This window comes from Lissotriton vulgaris, chromosome 7 (genome assembly GCF_964263255.1).
Source record: "Lissotriton vulgaris chromosome 7, aLisVul1.2, whole genome shotgun sequence".
NCBI lineage: Eukaryota > Metazoa > Chordata > Amphibia > Caudata > Salamandridae > Lissotriton > Lissotriton vulgaris.
The window spans coordinates 447,925,149-447,943,263 of NC_141695.1; the positions used below are offsets into that span (position 1 = coordinate 447,925,149).

Consider the following 18,115-nt stretch of genomic DNA (forward strand, 5'->3'; position numbering starts at 1 on the left):
AGCACTTTCAAATATGAGTTCCGAATACCGTTGTACAACACTATCACTTTCAACAACTACTTCTCAGAGCAGTGCTAGAATGTGCCTTATTCATGTTAAAGATTCCACATGTTAAAGAAATACACTTTTTTCAATTGTGATGAGACTTTACCGTATTTTACGCCGCGCGGGCTGTTGATAGACTGTCATAGCAAACATTTTCAGGACTTGGCAGGTACAGTCCTTTGGCTTAGCACTCCTTAATTTGTTTGCTTACCCACCTCTGCCTAAAAAGTGCTTTGCTACTCACAGTCGGATTCTAAACGCTCTGTGTACAGTAGCATGGCGCTTAGCGCATTACACTATTACGGATGCTTTAGCGTTGTAGTTTATTAAAACCCTGTGGGCGTTAGCCAGACCAGCAATCTGCCAATGGGCGGGCTCGTTGCTGACGTGCTGCTCAGTTGTTTGTCTGAGCGAACCGGTAAAGGTTGGGTGTCTCGCGCCGTCGTAGCACGGCTGGATCACCGAGAAATGGGGTCACCGGAAGATGCCTCGTGACCTGTGGGGCGGCAAGCAAGCAGCCGCAGCTCACGCTGGACCGGGACCCCAACTCCGGTGAGAGGCTTTTATCAGTTCTGTTAGAGTAGTGTTCGGCTACTGAAGGGCGGGAACAATTAAAGGGGAGGTAGGCGTGTCTCACCCTTAAAGGAGCAGGCACAGTTTTGGGGATTTAGTTTGGCGGACAATAAATGTCTCGTTTCCACGTGACTTTCATGTTGTTGTTTTTTTCCTCCTCTTGTTACCATGTGGCTCACAATTTATACTAAGGTTACCAAATTTTTAAGCAAAAAAACGGAACAGGCCAGACATCAAAGTAGGACTAACGTCTTTAGCCTTAGTTCTATGTCTGGCCTTTTTCGATTTTTACGTAGCCTACCGATTTAAAAGCTATGCTTATTTAGCATTAGATAGGGCAGGACCTTTATCCCGAGTCTCCCTGCGCAGCGCTCCTCCCCAACTCTGTCTTCCACACTGCTGCATCATGCGTGCAGCCGAGCTTCACCTCCGATACCTGAAAGAAACACTTAAATTACTTACTTTACTTGATGGTGGTATACAATTGTCTTATATGGTGACTTGACCTTTGTCCCAAAAAACAGGACATGTATTTCAAATTAAGGAAAGCGTTGGGACAGACTTCTGAAAACCGGGAAATCCGTAACGTCTGGTCACTCTGTATAATACACTTGCATATAAATCCTTGTGTTAGACATGCTTTTTGCTAGTTGTTAATTATGTTGTAAAATAACCCTAACATTTTAGTTGCTCGTGATATGTAAAAGTAAACGCGAATATCACGTCCCTGCCAACCACTTCTGAAAAGTCATGCTGTTGGACAAAACCCAGAGAAAAGTAAATGGATATGCCAAGTATAGTCCTATTACTGATGAAAGTAACTTTCAAGTAGGTTTCTAGACCACTACTATATGTGTTGTTGATAGAAATATCTAGAGGGTGCTTAAAAAAAAAACAACAACCTTGACTCATGTTTCTTCCAGGTCCAGGTCCTGTTGAGATGCTTGGGGGACAGCAGATGGAAATGTCTGAAATACAAACACCTACGCTGCAACTACCGCAGCAAGCTGATGTCAGTGACCATCAATATGAATGTCGGGAGTGTGGAAAAGTGTTCAAGTGGTCTTCTAGACTCATCCATCACCAAAGGACTCACACCGGTGAGCGGCCATACAAGTGTTCAGAGTGCCCCAAGGCCTTCAAAGGTTCCTCAGCCCTGCTATACCACCAGAGGAGCCACACCGGGGAGCGCCCATACAAATGTGCGGACTGTGGCAAAGCCTTCAAGCGCTCCTCACTATTGCAGATCCACCAGAGTGTGCATACTGGTGTGCGCTCCTTTAAGTGCACCATCTGTAGCATGACATTCAAGTGGTCTTCTCATTATCAGTACCATGTGCGGCAGCATACAGGGGAAAGACCTTACAAATGCAGCTACTGCGAAAAGGCCTTTAAGAACTCATCGAGCCTGCGGCGCCACCGGAACATCCACACTGGGGAAAGGCCATATGTCTGCACCGTGTGCGGGAAGGCCTTCACCCAGTCAACAAACCTAAGGCAACATCAGCGCATTCACACTGGTGAGCGCCCATACAAGTGTGAGAAGTGTGGAAAGTCATTCACGCACTCCTCCAATGTGTTGCTTCACCAGCGTACGCATGCTGGGGTCTGTCCACACAAATGTAACTTGTGTGGCAAGATCTTTATTTCAGATGCATTCCTTCAAAAGCATCTTCAGTCACATGCCATTGAGCAGGCCTTTGTGCAAGCAGAGTCTGATATTGCCTGCACGCCAGCCGAGGTGTACTTGACCACCACAGATGCCTTGGAAACTGTTGAGATGCTTTTTAAGTGTGGAGAGTGTGAACTGACCTTCCGAAATGAGGACTTGTTGCTGAGCCACCAACAGAGTCACGTAGTGCTAGAGGAGGAGCTATCAATCTGTGCAACGTGTGGTAAAGAAATAAAACATGCTGGAGGGCTCTCACGACATCAACATTGCCATTCCAATGAAAGGCCCTTTAAATGCTCCATATGTGAAAAGACATTTGTGCAACTCGCTAACCTTCTTCTGCATCAAAGGACACACACAGAGGAACAACAACTTATCCAGACTGAGGCAGAAGTCACTTGCCCACAGTCTTCAGAGGTGGTGCAGGCACCTACTACCCCTGCTGCACCCACCGAAACTGTTGACCGAACCTTTAAATGCACAGAATGTGGCAAAGCTTTTAAGGGTTCTTCAGGACTTCGTTACCATATGAGAGACCACACCGGAGAAAGACCATACAAGTGTTCAGAGTGTGGTAAAGCTTTTAAACGTTCTTCCTTGCTGTCTATTCACCAGAGAGTGCACACTGGTGTGAGGGCGTTCAAGTGTGCAGAGTGTGGTCTGACATTTAAGTGGTCATCACACTACCAGTACCATCTGCGACTACACACAGGAGAGCGTCCCTACAGCTGTACTGAATGTGGAAAGACGTTTAAGAATACATCATGTTTGAGACGTCACCGCCAACTTCACACTGGTGAGCGTCCCTTTGCCTGCATGATATGTGGTAAGACCTTCACCCAGACATCTAACTTGCGACAGCATGAAAGAACACATACTGGGGAACGGCCCTACAAGTGTGAGGTGTGTGAGAAGACCTTCACTCACTCATCAAACCTACAGCTGCACCAGCGTACACACTCTACTGAGCGTCCATTCAAATGCACAGTCTGCAGTAAGGGCTTTGTCATGTCATCTTACCTCCAGCGGCACCTGCGAACCCATGCATTGGACTCAAACAGAGCTAGCAACAACGAGGCAACACAACAAAATCAATTAACACAGAACATTCAAATTGTGCCGAACACCCAGGGGGTCCAAGTAGTACCACACCTGCAAGCAGCTTTGGAGGTTAACAACCCACCTAGCACACCAAATTCGCAGACATACCTCTTGGTGCAAACTGCTCAGGGACTGCAGCTGATTCCTAGTATTCAGCAGAATTCCCCAAAGCTAATCCTGCTGCAAAGTCCCCAGATAATACCTGCACCAAAGACAATGCCCATTATGCAAAATAATGCAAACTACGTACTGGTGAAGAACAACTTTCCCCAGATTGAACAACAACAAAGAAAGCCTACACGCAGACGGGGCAAGCCGAAGAAGCAGATTTTGCCGAAAAATACAGCATGCAGCCAGAACTACTTTCTTGTGCCAAATCCAGGACAGGCAGTGCCTAGTTTGCAAACTTGCCAGAATGTGCAATATCAAACTATTCAAAGTAGTTCCCAGGTTGCAGGTCACCAGACAGGGCAAAATGTAATTGTGTTGCAGAACATGCCTGAGCATACGTCTAGTGAGATGCCTTCTTTACAAATACAAAGCTTTTCTTCTGCCCAAAAACTACCCAGCTTACAGATGCAAACAGTACCTATCTGTAATGAAGTAACAAGTTTTCAAATCAAATCCATGTCCAACCCCCAACAAACTCCAACACTTCAACTACATCCACTGGCCAGCTCACAAGAAATGCCAGCCCTTCAGCTCCAAACATTAACACCCTCCCAGGATGTGCAAAATTCACAGCTCCATTCGGAGATGTCCAACATGCAAATGGAAAGTATGTCTGATTCTGAAGATCTTCCCAATATTCACATTCAGGGTCTTGAAAACTCACCAGGTTCACAGAGTTTACAGGAGAGCCAAAATCTAATTGTCGTGCATAATTCTCCCGGGGATGAGCTACTGAGCACTGGGGAAGACCTAGAGAACATAGAAACAGTGGAGGAGGTGCAGGATGTGCACTTTGAGACTTTGCAAACAGATGAAGGTGTGCAAAACGTAATTGTGCTGCAGAATGAAGATGGGGATCAGACACGCCTGTGCATGCAGGAGGTAGACAGTATTCAGTCTGTACAGGAACCAAATACACAGGAACTTCCCACATCCATACATGGAGGCCAAAAGATGCTAATTATCCGCACTAGGCAGGGAGAACAGACCGTAGAGATTGTGGATAGCATACAAGGGATGCAGGGTGGACAGGATGTACATATGGTAGAAAACGTTCAATGTTTACAGAGCACCCAGGGCCTGCATTTGACACAGAATTCTCAGAACATGCAGTTGATGCAAAACACTCAGAATTCCCAGAACATACAGGTATTGCAGAACACTCCAAACCTACAATTTGTGCACAACACGCAGAACCTGCACCTTTTACAAAACAGTCAAAATATGAATACGCTGCAGATATTGCAGAATCCTGGGCAAAATCTCCAGTTGCGGACACTTCCAAGTCACTCTGGTGTGCAGACCTTGAAAAACCCACAGGACTTGAATCTTCAACATTCTAGCAATCTTCTGAACCAGCACACGTTGCAGCTAGTTCAGACCCCTCTACAACAACAACCACAAGGCCTGCAGTCTTTCCAAATTGTACAGACAGTTCCTAATGTTCAGTTGGTTCACACATTCTAAAACTTATACCAATTTGGTGGAAACAGCAAAGTTTTGTCCTCCCCTTCCCACAAGGTGGCATCTCCTATCTGATCAGGCTGGAACAATCAAAGAATCACTGCAGCACGAGAGGGCAAACATCTAAGGCAGTCAGCATCTCCCAACCAAAGACTGTACGACCTACTGCTAATCACTCTACAAAAGAAATCTTACCCAAACTGGGGGATGATCCACAGCAAGAATGTTTTTCAGTTTGTGGTTTCGTATGGAAACATTTACACCACATCTACTGCACAGTGAAAGCTGTTGGAAAATGCTTTAACTGGGTCGCAACTGCACAGGGGGTCTACCACGAAGTTTGTGCTGTGCTTATCAACCAGCATCACCAAGCAGGTCCCCTCTCAGAGCAGATGCTTGAGCTGGCACTTGTGCACAACTTGCCTGCTCTTGATCGATATTGACCGACATTTTACAAAGCGCTGTTCATTATGTACCGTAGCAGCTTTTTCAGAAAGAGGGACACAGCTGAACCTTAGATTTCCACAAGTGCACCAGTATATATACTTAAATACGAGAGACAGGCTGGCAGAACATGATAGGCACATGGTCTAAACTAGGCTCCCACTACAGCAACTGAACCTGCATTGATATTTTGCTGCATTTCTTGCTATCTGATCATATTTGTAATCTTTTCGCTGTCTGATGCTGAGGGAGAACCTAATGTTGGTGTGCTGCAAACCCTATTCTTTGCACCAAGCATGTTAGGGTGCAAGGTAGGCATAATCTGTTCAACATGTCTTATGCTACACCTTTTGTCCTTCTAGGCAATTCACAATGCATGCTTAAGACTAAAACGGCACCTAGATTTACATTGTTGAAATCATACACCACCTGCATAATGCTCAAATGTAGAACCCACACTACACAGCTATAGAGAGGGGGGGGGGGGCGGAGGGGGGACTGGCTTCCAGGGTTTTTTTTCAATGAGAATCTGGTTATCTGACGAGAAAGATATTCCACTAGCAACATCAAGCAGCACTTTGACTTAGTATTTCATTTGCTATTGTTCGCATCAATGTTTTGAATGTATTGGATAAAGTCTCTAAAATATTACCTCCTCCCCGTTGTAATAATGCTTTTGTCGAGTAATGTTGACTGTCTTGCATAACTAAAAAAAAAGCTTACCTCCACCCCAGGCTTCCTGGCACCTTTCTTTTCCCTTGCAGTTTGTTTCTGTCTGAGACACATTTTCTGTGTACTAGAAGACCGACTTCACTTCAAGATGTGGATAGAGGGTATTTGCCACCAAAAACATTAGCATTTGTCCACATGATAATACTGCAAATACTGTAAAGTTGCAATTATAGGTGTTAATTATCCTATGTCTCTTTGGCCCATGCATGTTTGTCTAAAATGCTGCTATGTGTTGAATTCAACTCGGGGAATCATATGTGCGGCTCAGCTGGCCAGGCCACTACACCAAGTGAGAGACCGCATAGTCTTTCATTTTTGTGGTTTCAAATGCATTTGCGTGTTTCTCTGTTGCACACATTAAATTATATTCTTGCCTGAAACTCAATTTCTACAGACATTAAAGTCTGTCAGGTTCTTTATGGTGGCCTGCCTTGGTTTCTCAAGTGCTTTTGTAATAACATAACAAGAAGTATTAATACACATTTATTGTGTTTATATTGGAAAAGAGACTAACAATGAACCGTTAATTTTCTCTTCTCTATGCACTTGGATGATAGAAACAGTACAGACCTCAGAGTTCAGTGTGGGCACCTGTTTGTCCCTTGCAGTAATAAACTAACCAAATTGATACATAAACTATAAATGAAGTATCTGTTATGTGTATACAGGAACAGAATCAGTCATCACTTTGCAATCCACCAACTCTATCCTCCATTGTAACAATCATAATACTAGTTTTAATTTTGTTTGTCTTAATGATTTATTTGTAAAATCAAATGACTAGTCTTTTGTGCCAGATAGTGTTTGAAATGATTCTAGTTACCCCTAGCACACCACAGATATATCAATATATGAAGCAGGATTCTACTTTTTTAGCGGTACATTTCAGACTGATTGTGTGAGTTTCACGCACCAGTTTGTCACAGTAGTATAAAATATATGTGATATGCTTTTTGTGATACAAGCCGGTATCCTGCAGAGCTTCTCGGAATGGGTCATAGATAGTTGTGCCTACATCAAATGTAGGAAGTTGTAATGTCTGCTGGAACTGCTTTAAAAGTGACATCTTAAAGGAATTCAAAACCATTCTGATTAACCAGCAGTTTTGCAACCTTTGTCACAAAGACACTGCTCAGCAGGATAGTGAAATTCAGCATTTATAAAAGTATTATTTTTCTTTTTTTGTGATAAAAGGGTAAGGATCTGTCAGTCAGAGTATTTCTATTTATTGTTATGCAACAGCTCCTGGCTGTACTTTCAGTAATGTGATAATGGGCACTTTTGCTTGTGTTTTCAAACAGGTATCTGTAGAGCTGTTAATCCCTGCACACCAATTTTTCTTACACATGTTTCTATAAAGATCCAGGAATGTCCTTTAGAACTGCCCAGATAAGAAAACTTTGTATGTTCACTTTTACACAGTCTTCACTCTCTTGATCATTGCACATACCCATCCCAATCTATTTCCCACAAAAACCATCACCATTGGTTGTAAATTGGTAATTCTTCAGGTAGTCTCCTTATAGATTCGAAAGATTGAACATTCTTAAAGTCAACTTCATTTGGACCAGTTTAATCGGGTATACGGTACACAGGTCCGCAGCATGAGTGACATTATCTATTGGGAGGTCTTTAAATGTCAATGTTTTCTGTCCTGCACCTTTAACATACACCAGTTTCACACCTTTTATATCTGCTGTGATCCCAGAGGCAGTATCATTTCCATTGGGAGCTATAAGGTTCACTTTTGGTATCCCTGTTGCACAGGGCTTAGCCAAGGTTCTTAAACCACAAGCCGGTTCCCAGTTGCTCATTTAATCTATCTTTGTGCAACAGGGATAAATATTTGTCTCTTCATTCACTGCACGCCAATAGGGTTCCCATCATATTTCTCAAAGGAATAGAGTAACATTTGATTTGGTTTGCCCGTTACTGAGGCTCATAAAATAGATGGTTCATGGAAAATACTAAAGCTGAAAAAAGTTTTCAGAGATGGCTCCAGTGTGTCTTCTCATAGGTAAGAGCTGGCCACAATGTCATGTGGGTACCTGCAGCAATGCCCTAGTGTATTTCTGAGCTTGCAGCACTTTAAACTCTAAAAGACTTAGTTTTGTTTTTCCCAATTTCAGTATGAACGTACAATTTCCAGCAAGCAGATTGGCTTAAGGCATGGACCTATTGGACAGCTATTTTGTTTGTGACCTCCTGCTTTAAAATATATCTACTCAAGACATTTTTATGGCTCATTTATTGCAATTAACTGCTTAGGACTGGTAGAAGTGGTAATTGAAATGTACTCTTTTCTTTGAATGAGTGAAGAATATCCATTCTTTGGCAAGACTAGTGTAATCAGGCACGAGTCCGTTGACATTTGTGTAAATATGGACCATTGCAAAGATGAAATCAAGCATTGCTATCCATCATAATTAGTTTGCAGAGCCAACCAATGACTACTAAAAACTATGAACTGTGGAAAGATTACTTACATAACAATCTAATAGTTACTTCTTGTTAAAACACACACTGACTGCATCTGTCGAAAACGAAGTGGCTTGTAAGACTAAGTAGACTGAGCATGCAATAGCTTTGGCACCTAATATTATGCCCCCATTGATAGGCAAACAGTTTGCATTTCCAGGAGGTAGAAGCTTGCCATTTAATCAGTTGACATACTACACCAGCTATATGACAATTTCAATTTTGCCCCCGGCTGTTTGATGCTCTCATCGGAAATACACACTGTACACCTAAATAATTACCTCAGAAAAGTGATGTTTACAATTGAGGACTTAATTAAATAAAAGATGTTCTTCCTAAATTAGTTAAAAAATTGTTTATGTAAACATTTATGATGTATGTAGGCAAAAAAAACTATGCTAAATGCAAAGATAGGTGGAGCCATGAATAGGAGCTTACGTTTTTGAGTAGCACTGCTGATTTGAGTTAAGGATTTCCAAAAAAACTACAATTTCTTATCTCTTGTACACTGTTTGCGCTAAAGTTAAAATAAATATGTATGGTACTGAATGCAAAGCACTTACATTTCTACCAGTATTTTGCCTTGGTAATCCGATTTTAGTTTATAATTTCTACACATGTCATCATACTTATTTAACAAAAACTGTTTATTGTAGCAGATGAGTAAGAAAAAACCTGAGATGACGTTAGTGGCAGATCTAAACATAACTTGCTTAAATAAAGACCCTTTAATGTGAACTGTGTGTAAATTACTCTTCCACCCACATCTTTGGAATACAAAATGCTGTATCAGAGTGATCTTTCGCATTGTATAATTTAAACTGAGAATTCCAACGTCATTATATTTATTTAGAAAATTCCTTCATCCGTGATTTCATTCTATTTTTCAATCAACCGTAAGGTTTACAAAAACAATTTCAAAGTGGCGTGGAACAAGAAAAGGCCTTCTACTCACTTGCCTACTCACTTGTCAAAAATTATAGTCTGTGGTTTTCAATTTAATTATTACCTTGCATTGTATGTCATCAATATCTTGTTAGGAGAGCAACACCACATACTGTTAAGTAAAACTCTTGAAAAATGTAACACCTTTTTACTTGCATTTTAAAAGTCTATAAAGCTTAAAATGGAGTGTAGAAGATGACCCATGTTCAAGTTTCATAATATGGTTCTTAGCTTGTTTAAATTTTTTTTTTTTTAAATAGTCAGGGTCTTTTTCCCCCTATCAAACCATGTGGAAATCTTCAGGACCCAGTGACCCAGTCCTCTTGGAGGAAAGCTGTTCCCTTGTTCGGGACCAAGAACCTAGTTCATATAGTCTTGCACTCCATGATCTTGTTAGCTTCTAAGACCTATTGGACTAAAAAAACAACAACTAACAGCTCTCCCCACAACAGCCATGCTTCTGCTGGCAATTCCCAGTTTGTCCCCGAGGGTGCCTTAGGGAGATACACCTTTATTTCTCCGCACAGAGGGTCACTGTGTTTCCATGAATGATTTACCTGGCGGTGGCTAACCCACTGGGTTGGCCCTTCATTGTGGCATTCTTCTCTGTGGGAGCCCTTTTGCAGACAATGCATACAACACCATTGACCTACTAGGCCTTCTCCTTCCCAGGGTTCCTTGGTGAGGTCATTGGAAAAGGTAATATCTGTCCCTGCAAGTTACAGAAAGTTTTTCCTTAATCAATGTGGAGACAACATGATTTCCTGTTTCCTGACCTGTTAAGTGGCTATTGCTACTTTTTGTCCCACAATGAATCAAGTGGTTGTTCGGGAGGTTCCTCGTGCCTGGGTTTGTTCCTCAATCTTTCCCTGTTTTTCTTTCTACTATCCCTTTGCACTTTAGTAGTTAGAGGACCATCCTTGCCTTTTCTGTATCATTTTTCAAGATGGCCATTCCAGCTTCAATCAGTCCAGCTTATGTCCGGATTGCCTGCTTGAAGTCTTCTGGGGTCAGGTCATCTTAGATTGTCAGAGCATTTGTAGATTGTTCTTCGAGATTTCTGCCCATTATCCTTTTCCATCCTTGAAGGCACTTTCTGGCTGGTGCTTTTCTGTGTCAGGAACGTGGCTACTGAAATGCATTAACTTTATCTCTGGCATACTAAATCTGTGAAGGCTAGGACGTTGATGCAGAGAAGAAGTGTAGGAAACCAAACCAGGCGCTAAGACCGTGACAGTTTGCGATGCCTATCACCCTGTTCTGATATAGATCAAGCTTTAGCCCAAAGAGACCTTCAGTAGACCAACAATGCTGTGATGAAAACCAGGCTTTGAGGCAAGCTTCTAATTCCAGAACTTCTGATGTTCCAGTAGTTTCTTCCACCATTCATCGTTTTTCCTGTGACTTAAATAAACTGAAAGAATTTCTTGACCCTTTGTTTTTCGTCAAGCCCAATTTTCGTTGGATTGGGCTAAAGGGAGATAACTTATAAGTTCCTTGTCCGAGCTGGCACTAGCTTGTGCGATCCTATTAGTAACTGCTGAAGATCCCAGTCTTTCAAATTAGGCCATCCTTTTAACTATCTTTAAGCAAGTGTTCGAAAGACCTGACCTTGAATTTTCAGCTGAATATGTCCTATGTGACATTCATCAAGGCGGGCAGGATGTCTTCATCTGTATTATTTGTTTTTGCCAGTTAACCGCTGAAACTACCTAAGTAGAGCGGATACTGCTGACTTATTTCACAGAGGTCTGAGAGATAAGAATAAAGAGGAATTAATTAACTCTTCCTGAGGGGTGACCTTCTTTGAAATTCTAGATCAAGCCCTACTGTCTGCAAGAGCAAAGATCTGAGAGACAGAAGATTCAAGCTGCACCTGCAAAAGGAGGCTTCTGGCAAACATCTCCTAAAATGGAAATTCCTTCCGAATTATTGCCTACATCTTCAAGTGAACAGTCTAAGCAGATTGGCACTACCAATGGCTCTCTTTCAGAGACAGAGCGATCATGTCATTGTCGAAAAGCTCTTTGGTTGTATTGTGTTTCTTCTGTACATGTGATGTGAACCTGACCAATTTATCTTCAAAGGACCCTTGAGAAAGGCTAGGTTTTGTCTTTGTGAGAGGAGACTTGAACAGAAGTACATCAGTTTTCTTTCATCAAGAGTTATTCTGCCTTTCCAGGTTGGGTAGCCAGAAAGAAGTTTGATTAAGGTCTCAGTCCTCCTGGATTGTGGAGCTCGTGGATTGTATTTGGATAAGAAATAGGCAAAGAAAAAATGTATTCCACGAATCACAATAGAATCTCCTGTGCTTGTACAGATGGAAAGAATACCTCTGGTCTCTGGACTAGAGAAAGAAATGATAATACCTTTAAAACTTACTTTTCGTTCTCACCAAAAAGTTCCTTTTGATATTTTTACTTTATAAACTACTATCCTTACATAAACCGGGAACTTAAACCAATTTATTTGTCTTCCCAGTTATATCATAGACATTGTTATCCTTTTGAGGGCTTGTGGGCTTCTATAGTGTGAGGGAGGTAGGTGTCAAAAGGGTCCCCATATGGCCCAGGGCCTTTGTATAGTTGGGCACAATCTGCTTTAGTGAAATATTAGGGGCAGTTTGTCATGTTTTGCTGATGGGTGGGGTACATCAGTTTAAACTGTCTGTTTAGAAATCTGTCTGTGTTGTGCCATCAGCGTCATAAACAGGAGCAAACTGGAAATGCTATTCAGGCTGGTACTCCAACATGCACCACTCCACTCTTCTCTACTATGCTCTACTCTACCCTAATGCATTCTACCCTATTCTACTAAACACAACTGCACTATTTGCCACTGTAATCTACATAACTCCTAGATAGTCCAATCGACTGCACTTTGCACCACTCCACTCTATGCCACTCCATGCTATTCTACTCTGCAAAACTGCACTGTATGCCACTGCATTCTGTGAAAAGCCACTATACTCTTTCCCACTGTAGTTTATACCACTTCACTCTACTCTAAAACAATCTACTGTACGCCACAACACTCTATACTACACCACTCTAAGCCACTCTTTTACAATCTGTGCCACTCCGCTGCATTCTATTCCACTGCAATATAAGCTGTGCCACTCTATGCCACATACTCTACACCACTGCTCTCTACATCAGTTAATATGCACATAATTCCACTGCACACCTTACCACATATTTACACTACACAAATCCACTCAACACAACTAACAGTTCCAACCCAACCCACATAATTCCACTCAAACCACATACATCCACTCCCTACCACAAGGGTAAAAGACATTGTCATTTACAACCCCAATAGCTCCAACTTAAAAAAAAAAAAGTTGAGACCTGTTGCATTTCTAATGCTTATTATCTTTTCCCATCTGGTCAACTTGAGGCCAAGTAGGTGATCCTCATCAAAGGGCAAGTTGACCAGATGCTGCTGCACCTCTGGCTCAAAGCCAGAAACACACATCCAGGTGTGTCAGTGAAGGAGGACACTAGAGTTAATGCCCTGAACGACGGTCTCTGCCACGTAGATGGCACACCGAATATTGGTATTGGATATCATTTTACCCTCTGCCTCAAATTCCTGCTCTCTTTTCCTGTATTGGTCCGGGAGATGTTAAAGCAACTCCTTCATTTTTTCCCAGTGTGTCCTATCCTACTGAGAGTAAACCTATGGATTTTGCAATACAGCAATGCATAGCAGACTGGGCAGTGACATGTTTACCTGCTGTGCCTATCTTTTAATTTTTCCTATCGGGCTGGGGGCATCACCCGTGCATTGGGCGCTGGCACGCTTTCGGGCAGAGTTGACAACCAGGTAGTCAGCCCCTAACGTAATGAGGGTCAGAAGGGAATGGTTTGTATTTCATATCAACCCTAGGGGTGATCACTAAAGCCTTTACCACCTCATTAATTTGTTGGGGGCATGCTTGAGCATCCCCTTGAACATGGATGAATATTGGATGGACCTTTGGGTGGAGGAGACGGCTTCCATCAGGAAGTCATCATCCTCCTGTTGCTTATGAATTTCCACTTTATGGAAAGTGGCTGCCCTCTGCAGGACCTCATGTAATGAAGTAGTGCCATCCAGTCGGGACGGCTTAGCAGGATAAAGGCCGGGGTTGATGTCCCCAAGGGGATCGCTATCAGAGTCTTCCCATGGGTCGTCATGCGGACATGTATCCAGGGTTATGTCATAGGGAGACTTGGGCAGTGTTGGACTTGGCCTTTTTCCCCCAAAGTTTTTCGCTTTTTGCCCCCCTAAATTGAATGTCTCCCCATGGTATTAAACCTATAAGGACCATGTGTGGTAAGAGTTACCATAATGTAAAATTACATGTTGTTAAATGGTGTACAGAAAATATCCCCCATTTTGGAAATGTACCTGACTAAAATGTACTGAGTCTTAAAATGGATGCCATGGCCCTGGGTAGTGCCACCTGACTGCATTTGGTCAGCGGTCTAGATAATCTTACCCAGCTACCCCTAGCTTTTGGAGGGAAAGCCTGGCACCCAGGGTGCTCACCCCCTCCCCTAGAACCAGTTTAGGCTAGATGTGCCAACATTCTAGAAGGTCCTGGCACTGCCTGGGAGGAGGGTATAAATAGGGAGAAGTGTCACCAGAGAGTCAGTCAGCGCTGGGACAAGGAAGGGAGGGGACCTGCTGTGAGGTGCTACCGCCACATGGGTCTGTGAGCTGGGCCCTGCACCCCTATAAACCCCCCCTCTACTGTCCCCATGGGCCCCTGACAAGGGAGGGCCCCTATCCAGGTCACTGACGCTGTTGGACCGGGTACCACGCCAGCTCTGCGTGAAGAAGCGCCCAGGAGGTGAGGAGTGTGCCCCTGAGAAGGACTGTGGGACTGTTCACCCCCCTGTGAGGTGTGCTGCCAGATGCTGTGCTGCAATAGCGCTGTTTTGGGGAGGTTGGTGCCCCCAAGGAAGCTGTGGCCCCTTTGGAAGCGCTGGGCTGTGAGGTGCCTATGGTGAAGGGCTGTGGACAGCTGACTGGCGTAAACTGCCGTATCACCCCATAAGCGCTGGATGTCTAAAGACTGTTGCTGCCTGTGGAGCTGCCTGGGGAGGATTGTGCCCCCAAGGGACTGTGCCCTGAGATTGGTGTGGCCCTGAGGATTGTGTGGGCTGAGGGAAGAGCTGTCCTCTGAGAAATAGCGCTGAGGAGACTGTGGCAGCCTGTGTATTGTGCAGTTGTGGAGGCGCGCTTTGCCGCTATAAAAATAAATAATTAAAAAGGGAGCCTACCCCTTGTTGCTGCCGGAAATCACCGCCGCGGCCCGGCGCTGTCGTGGGGAAACCCCCCCCTGCTGGGGGCATCGTCACGGCGGCCCCCGGTACCAGGAGAGGGCCGCCGAAGTGAAGGAAGGGCCGCGCTCGGCCCTGAGGCCGCCGACTCCCGCATCACGTGACGCGGGGCTAGGCCGCGTCATCGGCCCGCCCCCGCCGCACACGGATTGGCCTGCGCGGCCGTGACCTCTGAAGGCCGCGCAGGGATTGGCCGTCGGCCGGGAAGGCCCGGAGAAGCTGAATCCAAGTCCCGGGTCCCTGTGAGGTAGGAGGGGGACCCGGGTGAAGCTCCGTTGCGGGGCCCCCGTGCCAAGGAGGGAGCCCCGAGAGAAGCGACCGGAGCGGGAGGCCACCCCGCCGGTCTGTGCCCCACGCGAGTGTCGCGGTGAAGAAGGCGGGGCCGGGGCACACTGTCAGTGCCAGCCCCACCTCCCGACTAGAGGCGACCGGAGAAGGGAGCCCAGAGAGTACTGCGGGAGCCGTGCGAGGTGGGAGGAATGCCAGGCAGGCTTCCCCCCACGTGTGCCGAGACACTGCGTGTGTCCCCTGAGGCCTCCCTGAGGTTGTATTGAAACCCCGGGCCCCTGTGAGGAAAGGAGGCCCGGGTGAGGCGAGTGTGGCTGCCCAGACGTATAGTGGCCCCCCAGGCCCCAGAGAGGAGGAGGGGCCCGAGTGTTGCCGCAGAGAGGAGGGGCCTCAGGGCACATTGCCGGTGCCTGCCCCCTCCTCTGGAAAGGAGTCCCGCGACTCGAGGCACATTGTCGGTGCCTGGTGACCCCCCCCCTGCAGAGGAGACCCCAAAGGACGCCCCGCAGGACCTATTGAGCCACGCAGGAGCCATCGAGGAGAGCCCGGTGAGTGGGGACTTGGTTAACCTGTGCGGAAGTCGGGGCACAGGGTCGGTGCTCACCCCTGGACTAGTGATCGCCCCTGGGAACTGTTTCTGAGCCTCGCTGACCCTATGGGTCCCCTTTTAAGCCTCTAAATCAGACCGGGACATTACTGAACCACCCCCCCCCCCCTTGGACTGGTACAGGGAAAAGTTAACCCCTGGCTAGGTGTTAGACACTGTGGAGTGAAGGGTTGGGGTAATTTAGCCTGGTTGTTAGTGGCTTGTTTATCCCTGGGTCCTGCAATGGTTAATTGCCATGGTTATTCCTAATTAGGATGCTGGTTGCCCCATGGTAACGCAGCATTTCCATGTTACCTGTCAAGGTGTGGTGCGCTTCCGTGCCTAGTTTGAATTGTAGGCTGATTACCCTGCTGATGAGAATATGCTAATGATATGCCTACACTAAGGTTATTGAGGTCCAGGTATACTGTTGTGTTACACCTGATGGGTGATGGTATGCTTTCGTGCCCTTTTATTGCAGGTAAGCCTCTAAGCTGGCCTGATGAGTTAATCCAGGCCCCTGTTTATGCCCCGTGTTAATGAGCCTGCCGTACTGATTTCTTACAGGTGCTCCTGTCTAGTATGTGCTGTGATGCTCTGTTGTTCTTCCCTTACAGGGGTGGGGATTGGCGTTATAACGCCTGAGGTGTATTTATGCATAATGTTAGAGTTTGCAATTACAGCCTACCCCCGAGGATGAGAGCCTGAGTTGGCCCCGCCCGATTGGCCCCAGGTCTAGCGTTTAATTAACCATCCTTTTCCCTTTCAGCATGGACTTTGGACTCAACCCTTTTTGTCCCATGTAAATAATCCCCCACTGAAGTACTTGGCTCTGGTGCCAGTTGGCGCCTTGTTGTGACTACCACTATTTTGTTCCTTTTTACTTTGCAGGTTGGAGACATCACTAAACGTAATCTTTTTCCAACCAAAGGTGGTGTCGAGACTCTTTTGTGGTGTGCCTGGTGTGTCGTCTGTGGGTACTGCGTGAATGCTTCACATGTCCTCGAAGTTTGGCCTGCCCGCTTGAGGCCATGCTACCCCCTTGGAGATTTGGGTAACCCCCATTTCTTACATTGGTGGCAAGCGGTGGGATAGGACTTGTGTTTGCGCAGTACCACAGCGGCCACGGGTTACACTGCAAATAGAGCTTTGGATATAATCCGAGCCTTGTTGTGGGGATTATTGTTGTTTGGCTGAATATTGTGTTTTTTGATTGCTTCCTCCTAAAGAGTATTCTGAATTGTCCCCTTGTTCCACTGGGAGGGTGTGTCCCGGGTGTACCTCGCCACGATGGGGTTGGTTTACCAGGAAGTGGAACTGATGGAGTACACTGAGCAGGAAGTGTTACATTTTCTACAGGAGAGAGGGATACCCCCAGTAGGAAACATTAGGAGGAATTTGTTTCTCTATGAGGCCCTCAAGAGGGGAGAGCCCTTAGAGATTGATGGAGACTTGTCTGACTAACCCCCGAGGTTTTGAAGGGTCAGTGGGTTAGAGACCAGAGAGAGGGCTCCCCATCCAGAACCCTGGGAGGTAATTACTCCGATGAGGAGGAGGAAGAGTTTAACAGGGCAGAGACGCCAGTAGCTGTGGAGCACACCGAAGATAGGGAGTCTCGCACTGGGTCCAGTCCCGGGGGCACTGCCCCATCCCTTTCCCTGTCCCCAGAAGAGTGGGTAGATAGGAGAGAAGAGAGGGAGTATCAGCTGGCGCTGGCAAAGCTCAGGCATGCCGAGGGCTTAGCGCAGCTGAGGGTAGAAGAGCAGCGACTAGAGACTGAAAAAGTCCTAGCGCTGGAGAGGATGGCGGAGGCGGAGAGGGCCTTCGCCAGGGAGAGATCAGCTCAGGTGGGTAAGTTGTCCCCTGAGAGTGGTTTTAGGAGTCTGGATTCACCGAGGAGGGTGGGATCCAGTGGTGGCAGCGAGTGTAGGTCCAGTGCAAGGAGTCCCACTCCCGAAGCCCAGGAGACTGTGCCTGATTCCCCAGAAGAGGAGGACGGGTTAGTGTTCAGGGGCAGGGGAAAGCTGTCCCATCAGTCCTGGGGAGAGTTTGAGGAGGAGTGTTGGACTGTACTGGAGGATTGGGTGGTGAGGAGAGCAGTGGAGGATTGGGAAGGGCTGTGCCATGCCGTTATCCGGGAGCACATGCTGAGGAGTTGTTTCCCAAGACTGCGTCACCATCTGTTGCTGTGCGGGTTCTCGGACCCGAGGGAACTTGCACAGGAGGCAGACCTCTGGGTAAGTGCCAGAGCGTCTGGGAAGGCTGAGGGGAGTGATCCTG

At 45.9% G+C, this 18,115-nt stretch overlaps 1 protein-coding gene across 2 annotated transcripts; it reads left to right on the forward strand.

Moving 5' to 3' along the window:
• The first annotated feature begins 437 nt into the window (after nucleotides 1–437).
• Nucleotides 438–9,418, forward strand: ZNF628 (zinc finger protein 628). Of its 2 annotated transcripts, none has more exons than XM_086930461.1 (2): nucleotides 438–597; nucleotides 1,542–9,418. In XM_086930461.1, exon 2 carries the CDS (start codon nucleotides 1,559–1,561, stop codon nucleotides 5,027–5,029), a length of 3,471 nt encoding a protein of 1,156 aa, XP_086786587.1. In that variant the 5' UTR covers nucleotides 438–597; nucleotides 1,542–1,558; the 3' UTR covers nucleotides 5,030–9,418. The 2 variants fall into 2 exon arrangements, with proteins under 2 accessions (XP_086786587.1, XP_086786588.1); XM_086930462.1 differs by lacking the exon at nucleotides 438–597 and adding an exon at nucleotides 1,390–1,446.
• Nucleotides 9,419–18,115: the final 8,697 nt, after the last annotated feature.

What these genes read in the sequence shown, in the direction of transcription:
- ZNF628 (XM_086930461.1), top strand. Translation starts at nt 1,559, where the DNA reads ATGCTTGGGGGACAGCAGATGGAAATGTCTGAAATACAAACACCTACG.